The 13,264-nt window shown below is 51.6% G+C and overlaps 1 protein-coding gene and 1 long non-coding RNA gene across 9 annotated transcripts; one reads left to right on the forward strand and one right to left on the reverse strand.

The window, feature by feature from the left end:
- The first annotated feature begins 572 nt into the window (after positions 1-572).
- On the forward strand, positions 573-9,279 carry PROSER3 (proline and serine rich 3). 8 transcript variants are annotated; one of them, XM_087870701.1, is made up of 12 exons: positions 576-1,176; positions 1,567-1,712; positions 1,965-2,110; positions 2,420-2,622; positions 3,485-3,612; positions 3,716-3,825; positions 4,509-4,591; positions 4,693-4,832; positions 7,524-7,699; positions 7,817-8,807; positions 8,894-8,975; positions 9,089-9,279. In XM_087870701.1, the coding sequence occupies exons 2-12, from the start codon at positions 1,664-1,666 to the stop codon at positions 9,228-9,230; spliced, it is 2,250 nt and encodes a 749-aa protein (XP_087726827.1). In that variant the 5' UTR covers positions 576-1,176; positions 1,567-1,663; the 3' UTR covers positions 9,231-9,279. The 8 variants fall into 8 exon arrangements, 7 of the variants coding, with proteins under 7 accessions (XP_087726827.1, XP_087726826.1, XP_087726825.1 ...); XM_087870700.1 differs by having other exon boundaries at positions 576-1,712; XM_087870699.1 differs by lacking the exon at positions 1,567-1,712 and having other exon boundaries at positions 2,014-2,110; positions 7,527-7,699.
- Positions 3,907-8,507, reverse strand: LOC123793898 (uncharacterized). The gene is made up of 2 exons (XR_006780102.1): positions 8,369-8,507; positions 3,907-4,219 (listed from the first exon to the last, which is right to left on the reverse strand). It is a non-coding gene; the product is annotated as an uncharacterized LOC123793898 (long non-coding RNA).
- Positions 9,280-13,264: the final 3,985 nt, after the last annotated feature.

Consider the following 13,264-nt stretch of genomic DNA (forward strand, 5'->3'; position numbering starts at 1 on the left):
TATAGTACGCCTTGTGTCCGCCCCTCGGCGGGCCGCCCGGGGACATTGGGACCACGGCCAGCCCCGGCCATTAATAGAGCCTTATTTAGAAAGCCCAACAATGACTTGGCCATTTACTAAGCGCCTGCTGGATGCCGGAGAGGTGATGCCCCGATTTCCCAAAGGGGAAACTAAGGCTGAGGAGGCGAAGCCTTGCCGAGTGGGTAGGACGACGCAGCATTTGGGACCCAGGGCCCGAAAACCCCACCGCAGAGTTCGCAGTCCCTTAATCCACCCCCGCCCCGCAGGCAGCTCTGGGGATGACGCAGATGGCGGTCTTAGGAGCAGAGTCTTGGGTACAGGGAATGTGGTAGCCGGCCAGGCTGTCAGGAGGACACAGAACAGACCCTACTTCCATCTCAGCAGGGCCCTGAGCCCAGCCCCCCGGCAAGCCGGGCCTAATTCTGGGCCTCTGACTCAGCCTCGGGTGCGCAGGGTAGCGCGGTCTGCCAGGTGAGCAGCAGCCAGAGGGCGCGGGCACGAACAGTCCAGGCTGGCCCCCCAGGGGCCGCGCGTCGGACCCGAAATAGCTCGTTTTGATCCCACCACCTCGGCTGGGAGCCCAGGCCTGGCACTTAGCGCAACCAGCTGCTCCTGCAGCAAGACGGAAGTGGTTAATGACTCCGCGGGACCCGTTGGCTGGCCCGACTGATGGAGGGGGCGGCGGTTAGAGAGGGGACGGACTCCCCGATTGCCCTGCAACGCGAAAAGCGGCCGTGACATTGGAGTCCCGACAAGATTTCTGCAGCAAAAGGGGGAGTGGCTATAAGTCACTGCAGGAAAGCGAGAGTACTTTATGACCCCTCCTAACCGCGAGCTCGCCTTCAGGTCCTTTCCATTGGTTCACAGGCTTGCCAATTACTGCTGCGCGCTACGGTTCTCCAATCAAACATGCTCTCTCAGTCAGGCCGAAGTTACAGCTGGTTGTGCGACATCTCTCTTTGGCCACTTTCCAATTACTTTTATTTTCCTCTCCATCATTGGTCGCCTTGGAGGCCGCTCTCTTCCCGCGCGGGCACTCCCGGAGAGGGGCGGGCCTGACAGAGCATTGCTAAGCGACAAAGATGCGCGCGGGGTCAACCCAGTGAGGGAGCGGAGCTGGCGGAAGCGCCCAGGTGGCTGCGGAATGGACCGCAGGTGAGACCGATCCTTCTCCCGGGGACCACAGGAGGCTTGGGGAGGTCCTAGGGTGAGATTAACACAGCGTTGGGTCAGGTTTGCTAGGGTCCGGAGTCTTCGCTTTTTCAACCGCACTGGAACTACAACTCCCAAGATGCTCCAAATCCTTTGGCAGCTCCTGCCTGGACTTCACAACATCTGGGTCCCCTAGCGTCTTACGTTCCGCTTCCCAAATGGCTCAAAGGGCTTTTCTTTTTCCTTTAAGGGTGTCCAGTGTCATCTTGGGAATTAAATTTCTGAATTTTGAAACTGCCCCAGACTCCTGTGAATGTTGGTTTTGACCTTTCTTGCTTAGGCGGAGCCCAGTTACTGATGGGGATTGTAGTCCATTTACCATTTCCTCCTTAGTGTCCCCAGTACTTAAGGGAAATGTACAGTATTCGGGTTTAGCCATGGTTCTTAACCCGAGCTCCACTTCAAAATCACCTGGGACGGTGCGAAAGAGATGCAGATGACCAGCCCCCTTCCAGATATTATGATTCTTTTGGCTTGGGGTGAGTACAGTATATCTGTATTTTTAAACGTCTCCTAGATTGGATTCAGGGTTAAGAACCACCAGTTGGCAGTTACTTGGTTTTCTGAGACTGCCCCAAGGGCTGGTGGGAATCGAGCTTCTAGTATCATTATCTTGAATGTGCAGTGCTGCTTCGTGGGAATTATAGTCCATTTCTTCCTGGAATCTATGGGAATTGTAATCTGGCTCTGCCCTCCTCTTCCCAACCCTGAAACCTGACTCCACCCCATAGCCTCCCAACAGGGGGGCTCTGCCTGCCAACCTTCACTCTGCCCTTGCAGTCTGCCAGTTTTCTCCATCCAAGACAGCCCCTTTGAGGATACTCCCCTGGATCAAAGCCACTACTGGCCATCCCAAAGCCAGACCTGGCACCCCAAGGTGAGGACACTCCATAGAGAGTGCTGTGTGTGAGCCCAGTGGTGAGGGAGTGACAACTAGAGGGAAGGAGGACATATGATGAGAGATTGGGGGTTGGGGGATTAAGAGACAGTCCTTCCTCGTGGCTCTGCCCTCACCCAGTCCTCTGTCACCTGGATCTCCTATCGTAGCCTCCAGTCACTCTGAGTTGTTACCATTATGAGATATGTTTCCTCCCCTCTCGACTAAGACACACTTCATGTGTGCCTTCATTCCCTACAGGGATGACCCCTCAACCCTCACTTTCTTCTCCCCGTCTCCCTATCTTAGACCCTGAGCCCATCCAGGTCCCAGAGGTCCAGAAGCCCAGAAGCTCCCAAGGCTCTGGCCACAAGTCCCAACTCCTCTGAACTGTTTGAAGAGTCCTGGCCATCCAGCTTAGGGACCCCTTCCCCACCCAGCACCACAGAAGGACAGATGGGAGCCTCCCCACCACCCATCCTGGTTGACAGCAGGGAGTCCGTGGTAGCCAAGTAAGTACCAGCAGCCCTGGGGGGACAGGGGGGAAGAAGGCTTTGGATCAGGAGGGGCCAGGCTTCCCATAATAATCACCATGGCCAGAGTTGTTTATGCAGCACTTTTAGGACCACACTTTATGTGTGTTATTAAGAGCTCTGGAACTAGGCTGCCTGGGTTCAAATCCCAGCTCTGTCACTTACCCTCTGTATGATGTGGGCCTCAGTTTTCTTCATCTGTAAATTGGGGATATTAACAGCACATATCCCCTAGGGCTGTTTCAAGCTTTCAGTGAGTTACTGTCTATAAAGCATCTATAACGAGTGCTATCACATAGTGAGCCCTTTGATTTGTAGGACCCAAGTTCAGCTGCTTTAACAAACAGGCCCAAATTAAATGTGGCTAAAGCAAGATAGCATTTATTTCTCCCTCACCCAACAATCCAGACAGAAGCAACCAGGGCTGACATGGCAGCCCCTGGTTAAGGTGTCAGGGACACAGTTTCCTTCTCTCTTACTGCTTCCCATCACTAGGCTGTTGCCCTTTCCTTTATGGACCAAAATGGCTCCCAACCACATCAATTTTCCAGAATCACATCTCCTCATCTCATAACTCTGCTGGTCAAGAACCTAGTTATGTGGCCATAAAACTATAGGTACCCCTGCTAAATCTATCTGTAGAAGAGTGGCTATGTGCCCAGTATTATACAGTCTTATATAATATTGCATTACTCTGTAAGAGAGAACAGATGTTGAGGGACAAGTACTAGGTACTGCCAAAGTACTTGATAAACATCGCTGTTGTGATTGTTGTTGTCATTATTATTATTATTACATGGCTCTCCTCATTCACCCACCTCCCATTCTCTGATGCGCACAGGTACATAAACCGGTTCCGCCAGGCTCAGCCCACAAGCCGAGAGGAACGCCACCCTGCAGGCCCAACCCCAGCTGACTTTTGGTGGCTACGGCCTGAATCTCCGGACACCAGCACTCAACTTGCAGCAGGTAACAGCTTCAGTCCCATCCACTGCCGGCCTAAAACCTTTCCTGATCAGTGCCCCCAGCAGAGATTCGTCATGGCCTCCCAAAATCAACTGGGGCTTCTCAGCAGGAGCCAGTGAACCAGAAGGAAGACCCAACACAGCAGTCCCAACTCTTGCCAAGGTGGCCAGCACATCTCAGGCTAAGGCTGTGGCACCCCTTCAGGAAATGAAGCAGGTGACATCCTCATCTACTTCCTTCCCTATGTACCTGAACTGATAGCACCAGCCCTGGGATAGAATTGGAGTCAATCCCCGATTCAAGGAAGCTTAAACAAAAAAGGAGGATTTATTGGCTAATGCAATCAAGAAATCCCAAATGTATATGCTTTCAGGCATGGCCGGATCCAGGTGTTTGAACACTATTAGGAGGAACTCGACTCTCTTGACTCTCTGTTCCTCTTTGTTGGGCTCAATCTCAGACAGGCTTTCCCTTTGAAGTAGTGAAGTTGGCTCCAGTGAATCTAGGCTTCTAACTTACATAGTTAATTCAGCAGAAAGAGGAAGATTTTCCAGTATTTCCATCCAAAGCACCAGGCCTTACTCTCATGCATTCAGCTTTGAGCCAGTTGCTGTGGAACCAGAGGACAGATTGTTGTGATTAGCTAGGCCTGGTCAGGAAGGTGGGGGGTCAACACTTCTCCCACAATAATGACTACAAGGAGGGGTGCGGATCCACAGAGGAGAACTGGGTCCCTCTTCCCTGACCCTGAGGAGGAGGAGCGGATTCCATAGAATGACTTACCAGCATGTGAGGATACCAGGGGGAATGCAGACCTGTACTCCAGGCCCTCTGTCCAAAGCCACTTTCCCAGTGTTCTTTGAGATGGGGGCTAGCCTCTAATCCCTCTTCCCTTGCAGAGCCTCAACACATGGAACTCATCCCTGCTGGACCTGGAGACACTGAGCTTGCAGAGCAGAGCTGCCAGGCTGCTCAAACGCAGGTGCCTTCCCTGCCCCCACCATCCTCCCCACTCCTACAGCTCCAAGCACCACCCACTGCCTTTGAGACCCCCGTTGCCTCCCTTCTGCTTTCTCACTACAGCAAGGCCTCCATCTCCTCCTCTTCACTCAGCCGGAGCGATACCAGCAGCTCCTCATTCCCAGTCAGCTCTGAGGGCCTCTCTCCCTTCTCTGTGACCTTGCCCCCTGACTCCAGCAAGGGCTCTGACCTCAAAGCACATGGTAAGTTCTGAGGCCAGGATTGAGAAGAGACTGGATGTGAATCCCAGCTCTGACACTTACCAGCTGTGTGACCTGGGGCCTCTCCGGGCCTCTCTGTTTCTCCAACTTTAAAACAGGGGTAATAAATGAGTTGGGGGATACAGGGAGCACTTGCTACGGGTCCTAACAATACCTATCATTAGTATGACAGGTTCTCTCTCTGATCCTGTTTGCAGTTCTGAACACAAATTTCCAAAAATCAGGTGGCTTTTTGCTCATTTGACCCCATACCTGACTGGACAGCAAAATCTGACCTAAAGAATACGAAGGCTGTTTATCATGTCTCTATATCTCATTGAGGGTGAACAGACATACTTTTTGCTATGGCTGTTACATTGAACCACATGAAACTTTTGTCTTTGTCAGTAAAAAATGGTTGGATATGGACAAGTTCATAGTGTTCAACCAAATACTAATGTGTTTGAGCCTGGTGTACTGAGCCAGCCCTCTGTCGATGTTGGACATATGACGTGACTTTGCTGAAGCAGACAAACTGTTGAACTCTCAATTCCTGCCACCTGGAGTCTTCAGATTTCAGAGATGGGATTAAGGACCTGGGTTACTATTACTGCATGGCCAGGTCCTGGGACGCGGTGGCACACAGAACAGATGCTGTCCGTGTCTCATGGGGCTTGAGTGAGTGGGGCCAGGCAGGCGTGGTAAACAGGGAGGTGTTCCTGCATGGTGTGTGATCCTGGCTGAGCTCTCGCTTGTCTGATTCTTTGCTCGTTTTTGGCTTCACCTCACCTTTTATTCACCTCTCCTTCCTGAACCTCAGTTTTCTCATCTGCAAAATGGGGATAAAACTAGGACCTTATGAGTTATCCTTCAGATTAAATTTATTCATTCTTTCATCTAAAAAACATTGAATACCTATTGTGGATAAGGCCCTGGGCTTGGGGATTCCACAGTGAACCAACCGTGTGTGGTCCCACCTTCATGGTCTTCACAATATAGTGAATGTGGGGCAGAAAATAGCTACATAACCCCACAAACAAATGTGAAATGTAAGCAGAAATGAGGGCCATGCAAGAGAGGATCGTGATGCTGGGAAGTCAGAGAAGGCCTTCCTGGAAGAGGTGCTGTCTAAGTGGAGACCCGAACAATGAAGGTGGGGACAACAGCCCTCTAGCATTTGCAGAGGACCTGAGGTGGGAGGGAGCATGGTATAAATAATGGACTAGAAATGGTGGGGTGGGGGGGGGGTGGGAGGGAATGAGAGTGGTGTGGGGTCAGGTGGAAGAGATTGGCAGGGGTCAGATTACATTGGGCCATGTAGGCATGGGAGGCATTATCTTAGGGAGGTCATTATCTTAGGACTGAGGAGCCATGGGAGGGTTCTGAGCAGGGAGGGATGTGATCTTTCTCGGGTTATTAACAGACTCCCTCTGGCTGCTGTGGACCCCCCAGTGAGAGATGCTGGCAATTTCTCTTGGTCCAGAGCCTGAGGAACAGAGTAGAGGGAAGTGGCCAGGTTTGAAAGTAGAGTCACAGGATATAGAGGGGAGTTGGGGAGAGAGCGATCCAGGATGACACCCCCCTTCTCTATGCAGCATCAGATGGTGGGGCATCTAAGAGACAATGGGAGCCCTACTGATCATGACCGATGAAGTTATGCTCTGGGTGATGGGAATGATGTCCATTTGCCCCACTGAACTGAGGACAGTTCGTGGCCCTGCCCTTGGTCACTGCTGTATCCCTAGCACAGGTCTGGACCCTACATTTCAATATAATAAATAGTTCATTTGGCATTTATGCCATAAATTCTGACCGCACCAGGCCTTGTTCTTGACACTGTGGATATAGCAATGGTCAGACAGACGAAAACCACTGCCATTGTGTAGCTGGCATTGTGAAGGGAGAGAGAAGTAAGCAAACAAGTACCACACCGAATATGTTAAAAGGTGAAGAGAGCTAAGGAGAAACCTGGAACAGGAAAGGGGACAGGAAGTGGTAGGGCTGGGGGGTGCTGCAGTTTTAAATAGAGTAGCCAGGGAAGGCCCCGCTAAGAAGGTTATACTGAGCCAAGATCTGAAGCATGGGAAGGATGGAACCCTGTGCATACAGGAGGCACAGCACTCCAGGCAGTGGGAAGCACAAATGCAAAGGCTTTTGCTTTTTATCAGGACGGGAGGGTTCCAGTCCAGGAGGGCCCTGATCTGACTCAGGTGTTCCTAGGCTCCCTCTGGCTGCGGGGGTGGGGTGGGCTGAGGTATGTGTGGGGGGCGGGGGGGCGGGGTAGACAGATTGGGAGGACAGAAGTAGAGGGACCAGAGAAGAGGTTGCTTTAGGGTTGGCCCCAAGAAAGGGCAGTCACGAGGAGGAGAAGTGGGCAGATTCTGGAGGATCTGTCTTGTTCACTCTTGTAACCACAACGTCCAGAACAGTGCCTGGCATATAGGAAGAACTCAATAAATATTTGCGGATGAATAAAGAATTGAATGATGACAGGTTGAGAAGCCCATGAGTGCTCTCTCCTCTGACCCTGCCCCTTTTCTCACTTCCTGCTTGGGAAAGGAGCTGGGACATTGTCTGGAGAGCCTGTCTGAATACCTTTCTGGTACAGTTGAAGGGTATGTGCACAGGCTGTCCTTGGTTTGCTCCTCACCCCAGCTGTGGCCTTATCCTTCCTCCTTCTACTTACCCCCACAGCAGCACCAGCACCTGCCCCCGTCCCTGCTCCAGCCCCGGTCTCCTCCCAGGCACCCCTGCATCCAGAGGATGACATTCTATACCAGTGGCGGCAGCGGCGGAAGCTTGAACGGGCTCGAGGAGGGCAGGGTGATGGAACCTGGGTGCTACCCCAGACTCCTGCCCTCACCACTCCAGTGAGCCGGGGGAGGGAGGAGCCTGAGGGGGCTGGAGGGAGGGATGCTAAGGGAAGCTGGAGGAAGGGGGAGCCAGAAGGGGACTGAAGAACCCTCTACCCTTTCTCTCCCTCTCAGGTCCCTGCCCCTGTTTGTCTACAGGCCCTTCCTACCCCTGCAGAGACCCTTGGCTCCCTGGGAACCCAGCCTACCTGCGTCCCACGTTGGGCCACTGTGGCCCGGCCTGGGCCCCTGGAGGCCTTCTATATGGAGAGGCCTCCTATTCCCCCAGGGTTCTCTCCACACATCTTTTGGGGCCCCAGCCCCCCTGGGTTCTTCTGGACCCCACAGTCTGGACCTTGGGTATCTCTTGGGGCCATTCCTCCCACACCCTCTACCCCTGCGCCTCCGGCTGCCACCCCCATGCCCCCGGCCTCCACCCCGGCACCCACAGCCTCCACCGTCCCGCCCCCAGTCGCCCTCCAGGACCCGCCCACTCCTGCGCCAAGCAGCGCGGCCCAGCCTGAGAGGCAGGACCCCAAGCCTCGGAGAAGCAGAGCCCCGCGCCAGGAGTCCGCTGGGACAGTCTTGGCAGCCGACGAGGGACCTGGCCCGCAGCTCCGAGGCGCCCTGGGCCAAGTAGTATCCGCTCGGCTCTTCCCGGACAGCCTGGAGGACACGCCCCCTCACCTTGAGGGCCCATCTCTGCCCGAGGCTGAATCTCTGAAAGTCAAGGCCGCACACCCCCAAACCAAGATTGCGCCACCTCGCTCCGAGGTCACGCCCCCTCTATCTGGATCACGATTTCCCAAGGCACGGACTCCGCCAGGTCGGTCTAAAGCCGAGTCTCGGAAAGCCAAGGCCACGCTCCCCCTAGCGGTGTGGGAGTCTCGGAAAGACAAAGACACTCCCTTGGCTGAAGCTGGGGATCCGTCGCGCAAGGTCCCGCCCCCTCCAGCTGAGGAGGTGTCCACTTGCGTCGAGGCCCCGCCCCCTTCCGGCGAGGCCCCGCCCCCTTCCTTCGAGGCGGGGTCTCTCGAGGCGGTGGCTACGCCCTCGTCCGCTGCTGAGCACGCCCCCTCAGAAGAGCTGCTCTGCCAGGCCGCCAGACTTCTGGAGGCTGCAGAAGGTGAGCTGCTGTGCGTGCTGCCGGATCTGGATGGCAGTCCAGCACCTCACGAGTCGACCTCCTGGCGCTCTGCCTTTTACTCCTAGACTCTGACGGCAGCGAGTTCCAGGACGACCCGGTACTTCAGTTGCTAAGAGTTCAGAGGGCGGAGCTGAGACGGCAGAAAAGGTAGACCATCACCAGGATCTACAACACCCCGTTCCCAGAGCCATCCACCACCACCCCAGACCCCAATCCTGAGCACATAACCTCAGCCTCTACTACCCTGGCTTTTTTTGTAGGAAAGTGGACGCCCAACTGTCACTCTTACTGGAGCACACTGAAGACCCAGGGACTTGGTCTCCTCCAACCAGGTCACCTCCCAGGTCCCCAGGAAGGCGGCTGCAGAGGGAAGGAGCTTCACTTGAGACCAGACGACGTTGAATTGTACAAATTATAGTTTTCCCAATAAAAAAAATGTTTTTCCACGTTACTGATTGCCTCTGAGAAAGTCGTTCTGGAAAGGCTAAGGGTCATGCTAATTCAGAGAAATAGCTCTCTCCCTCCCCTATCCAGCTCCTGCCCCACCCTCACTCTAGTTCCTTACCATTGGCACGAAATCTCTTCTGGTTTCCCCTCTGAGGAATTGTTTCTGAGGTTAGGACTGGGGAGGGATTCCGGGCCAGATGTCAAGCAAGACTGGGACTCACCTTAGTTGACTCTCAGCTCGGAAAATGGATCCTCCTGTCTCAGCTAAGACCAAAGGGCTGTTCTCTGAGCATGAAGCTAATGGGTTCATCAGAGTGCTGGGCAATGGTCAGCCCTCAGTCCACAGCCTGCTTGAGCCAGCAGCAGCATTTAGCGTGCTCATCCCTCCCTCCTTGAAACACTTCCTTCCCCTGCTCCCAGTGTCCCACCCTTCTCCTCACCTCTCTGGTCACATCTTGTCATTGCCCCAGCCTGTCACTTAAGCATGTCCCAGGTCCCCAGCCTTAACTATCTGTATTCATTCCCAGGTGCTCTCATCTAGTTTCACCACTCTAACACCATCTCTATTCTAATGGTCCCCACATTTCTATTTTCAGCCTAGACCTGGCTGTGAACCTTACGCTCCTATATTCTGATACCTGCTCACCATTTCCATTCAAAGGCCTAAGAGACGTCTCAAACCCCACAGGTCTTAAACTGAGCTCTCAATCTTCTCCCTAAACTTGCCCCTCCCTGCTTCTCCTGAGCTCCATCCCTCCAGCTCCTCAGGCCGAAATCCTCCTGGCCCTTCTTGACTTCTCTCTCTCACTCACCCCACTGTCAGTTAGTTGACTAGCAATTCCTTTAAAAATCTATCCAGAATTTAACCTTTCTTCTTCCACTGCCCTCACCCCAGTCTAGGCTACATCACCTGTCTGGACTATTGAAAAACCTATTGTTCTGTCTGTAAATTCTTTGACACACTTCCCATTAAAAAGTAGAGTCCGTGTCCCTTCTCTTTGAAACTAGGTAGAACTTTGGGGACTGCCTGACCAAATAGAATATAGAGGAAATGACACTGCTTTAACTTTCTAAACCAGATTAGAAGAGATGATACAATTTCCACCTGGTGGCCCTGCATCCCCTCTCTTTTGTGTGCTTTGGAGCCCTGGGCTGCCATATAAAAAGTCCAGTTGTCCTGCTGGGTATGGATTTTGGTTACACAATGTATGCATTTGTCAAAATTCAGTGAAAATTCTGAATTTTATTGTAGGTAAAGTTGACCTCAAAATAAAAACATATATTGAACTCTAGTTAAATATATGCATGTTGAAGTGTTTAGGGGACAGTATACCAAAGTCTGTTATTTATTTTGAAATATATCCAAAAAATAGTAAGATTAATGAAATAGAATGAATAGAGTAATAGGTGAATGTGACATAAAGTAGATACAGTAAAATGTCAATGGTAAGATCTAAGTGGTGGGTATACGGGTGTCTTCAACTTTGCTGTATATTAGAAACTTCTCATAATAAAATGTTGAGAATGTATGATCAGGATTATTTTAATATCTGTATTTATAAAAAAGGGAGAATAGAATAGGTTTCTGTTAAAAGTAGCTCCTTGGGGCACCTGGGTTGCTCAGTTAATTAAGAATTTGCCTTTGGCTCAGGTCATGATCCTGGAATCCTGGGTTTGAGCCTCACATCGAACCCCATGAACCCCACGTCGGGGTCCCCGCTCAGCAGGGAGGCTGCTTCTACCTCTGCCCTTCCCCATGCTTGTGTTCTCTCTCTCTCAAATAAATAAATAAAATCTTTTTTTAAAAGTAGCTTCTGTATATCGTGGACATGATATATATTTGTTTTCAGCCTTTTTGAATAAACCACACATTTAAATGAAATCAAAAAGAAGGAAGTCACTGTTTAGATATAAAGAGAAATGAAAGATGTTTATAGTAGCAGAACCTGATCTAGTTGGGAGGTGACTGGAGCCTAGAAGGATTTCCGAGGAAGTTACATTTAAGCTGAGACAGGTAGGAACTGACAATTGTCAATTATCTAATTGACAAAGGGCCATCCTAATTACTATCGCTGGATTATAAATCATCCCCAAAACTTAGTGGCATAAAACAATCATTCTATTATGTTCATGGATTCTGTGAGTCAGAAATTCGGACAGCACACAGTTGGGGACAGTTTGTCTCTGCTCCATGATGTCTAGGGGTTCAACTGGAAAGACTCAAAGGTGACTCAACAGCCAGGGGAGGAATCTCTGGAGCTTCTTCACTTACAAGTCTGGCACCAGGGCTCAGATGACTCCAAGGCTGGGCTCAGCTGGAACTGTGGACTGTAGTGCTCACACATGGTCTCTCCATAGGGCTTGGGCTTCCTCAAAGCATGGCTTCCTGGCCATAGCTGCACTTCTCACATGATGCCTCAAAGCTCTAGAGCTAGTCAGTGCAGTAGACAAAAAGGAAGATGCGTTGCTTTTTTGCTACTTAGCCTTGGATATCACATAATGTCAATTCCACTATTCTCTGTTGGTTGAAGTTGTCAGTCTTGCCCAGATTCAAGGGGGAGGGGACATAGACTCCAGCTTTTCATGAAAGCAGAATCAGAGAATTTGCAGTCATGTTTTAAAACCACCAAAGGGGGGGCGCCTGGGTGGCACAGCGGTTAAGCGCCTGCCTTCGGCTCAGGGCGTGATCCCGGCGTTATAGGATCGAGCCCCATATCAGGCTCTTCCGCTATGAGCCTGCTTCTTCCTCTCCCACTCCCCCTGCTTGTGTTCCCTCTCTCGCTGGCTGTCTCTATCTCTGTCGAATAAATAAATAAAATCTTTAAAAAAAAAAAAAATAAAATAAAATAAAACCACCAAAGGGGTTAGTGAGGGGGGGGTGAGGGGAGACTGCAGGCAATGGGAACATCATATAAGAAATCCCTGTGATGGGAGTGAGGTCAGCAAGTTCAGTAAGTTGAAATAAGTAACTCTATATTGACCCCCTCCCTCAGCATTCCCTTTCCTCAATCCCTGCTTAATTTTTTATCCATAGAATTTATCACCTTCTAATTTTCTATATTTTTGAACATTTTGTTCATTGTCTTCTCCCACCAGCGTTTGAGCCCCATGTGAGCAGGATATATTTTCCTTTGCTTTGTTTACTGATGTAGCCACAAATTAAGTGATTAGAGTTTTTGAATGAATGATTGAATGAATCAAAGCAGTAGTTTCTGAGGTGAGGAACCCTGTTGAGAACATGACTAATGGAAAAGTTCTCTTGGAAAGGGCGTTGTTATAGTGTATTCTGGGCCTGGCTCAAGTCAGAGGCGGAACTCTTGGGACTGGCTTTATGGGAGGCGTGGTCACGTTCTGGTGTTGCGGGCGAAACCAGTTCTAGGAAAAAGGAGTCAAGGCTGGAGGCCGGCCTGTAAGAAGCAGTAGAGGAGGAAGCAAGGACAATGTCCAGTGGGAAGGGCGAGGCCCAGTCCCAGACTGCCTAGCATTACGTCCCAGACAGGGTATCTGAGCCAGTGAAAACCTTCCATGGGCAAATGCCCTCAGTATTCTGTGGGCAGTGTCAGGGTCGGGACCGACAAGATGGAGCTAAAGGAGGGAGACCTTGAAAAGCTGCTTGGCGGTGGAGAAAAGCTCTGAGGCCATGGAAGCATCCAAATAAGAATGTCAAAGGGGAGAAAAAGTGTCGGAGGACTGGTCAATGAGAGTGGACTAAGGGGAGGGCCCACTGGTTAGCGTCGGAAGTGTTGGAAGCAAAGCATAAAGAACCTAGGGGTGTGTCTCAGGAGGGCAATGACAGCCAATGAAAAGCAGTCATGGGCGCGGCGCTGTCAAACTTCGCGGGGCGGGACTGAAGCGACCGAGCCAGGGATGGGACGGAAGCCTAAGCCAATGAAAACCCTCCGGGTGGGCGGGGTGTCATCCTAAGGCCAAGGGTGGAGCCAATGAGAAGCGGCGCCGCGTCCCCGCTGCCCCCGCCTCCGTGGGGCGCG

Source organism: Ursus americanus, chromosome 21 (genome assembly GCF_024610735.1).
Source record: "Ursus americanus isolate L20-20 chromosome 21, mUrsAme1.1.p, whole genome shotgun sequence".
Taxonomy (NCBI): domain Eukaryota; kingdom Metazoa; phylum Chordata; class Mammalia; order Carnivora; family Ursidae; genus Ursus; species Ursus americanus.

Excerpts from the sequence above, each read along its gene's own strand:
- PROSER3 (XM_045799936.2), top strand. The coding sequence starts at position 836 with ATGACCCCTCCTAACCGCGAGCTCGCCTTCAGGTCCTTTCCATTGGTT. Across the intron at positions 1,177-2,013 it reads GGCTGCGGAATGGACCGCAG|TCTGCCAGTTTTCTCCATCC; the intron begins GTGAGACCGATC and ends CTGCCCTTGCAG. Across the intron at positions 3,613-3,715 it reads CAGCACTCAACTTGCAGCAG|CAGGAGCCAGTGAACCAGAA; the intron begins GTAACAGCTTCA and ends GGGGCTTCTCAG.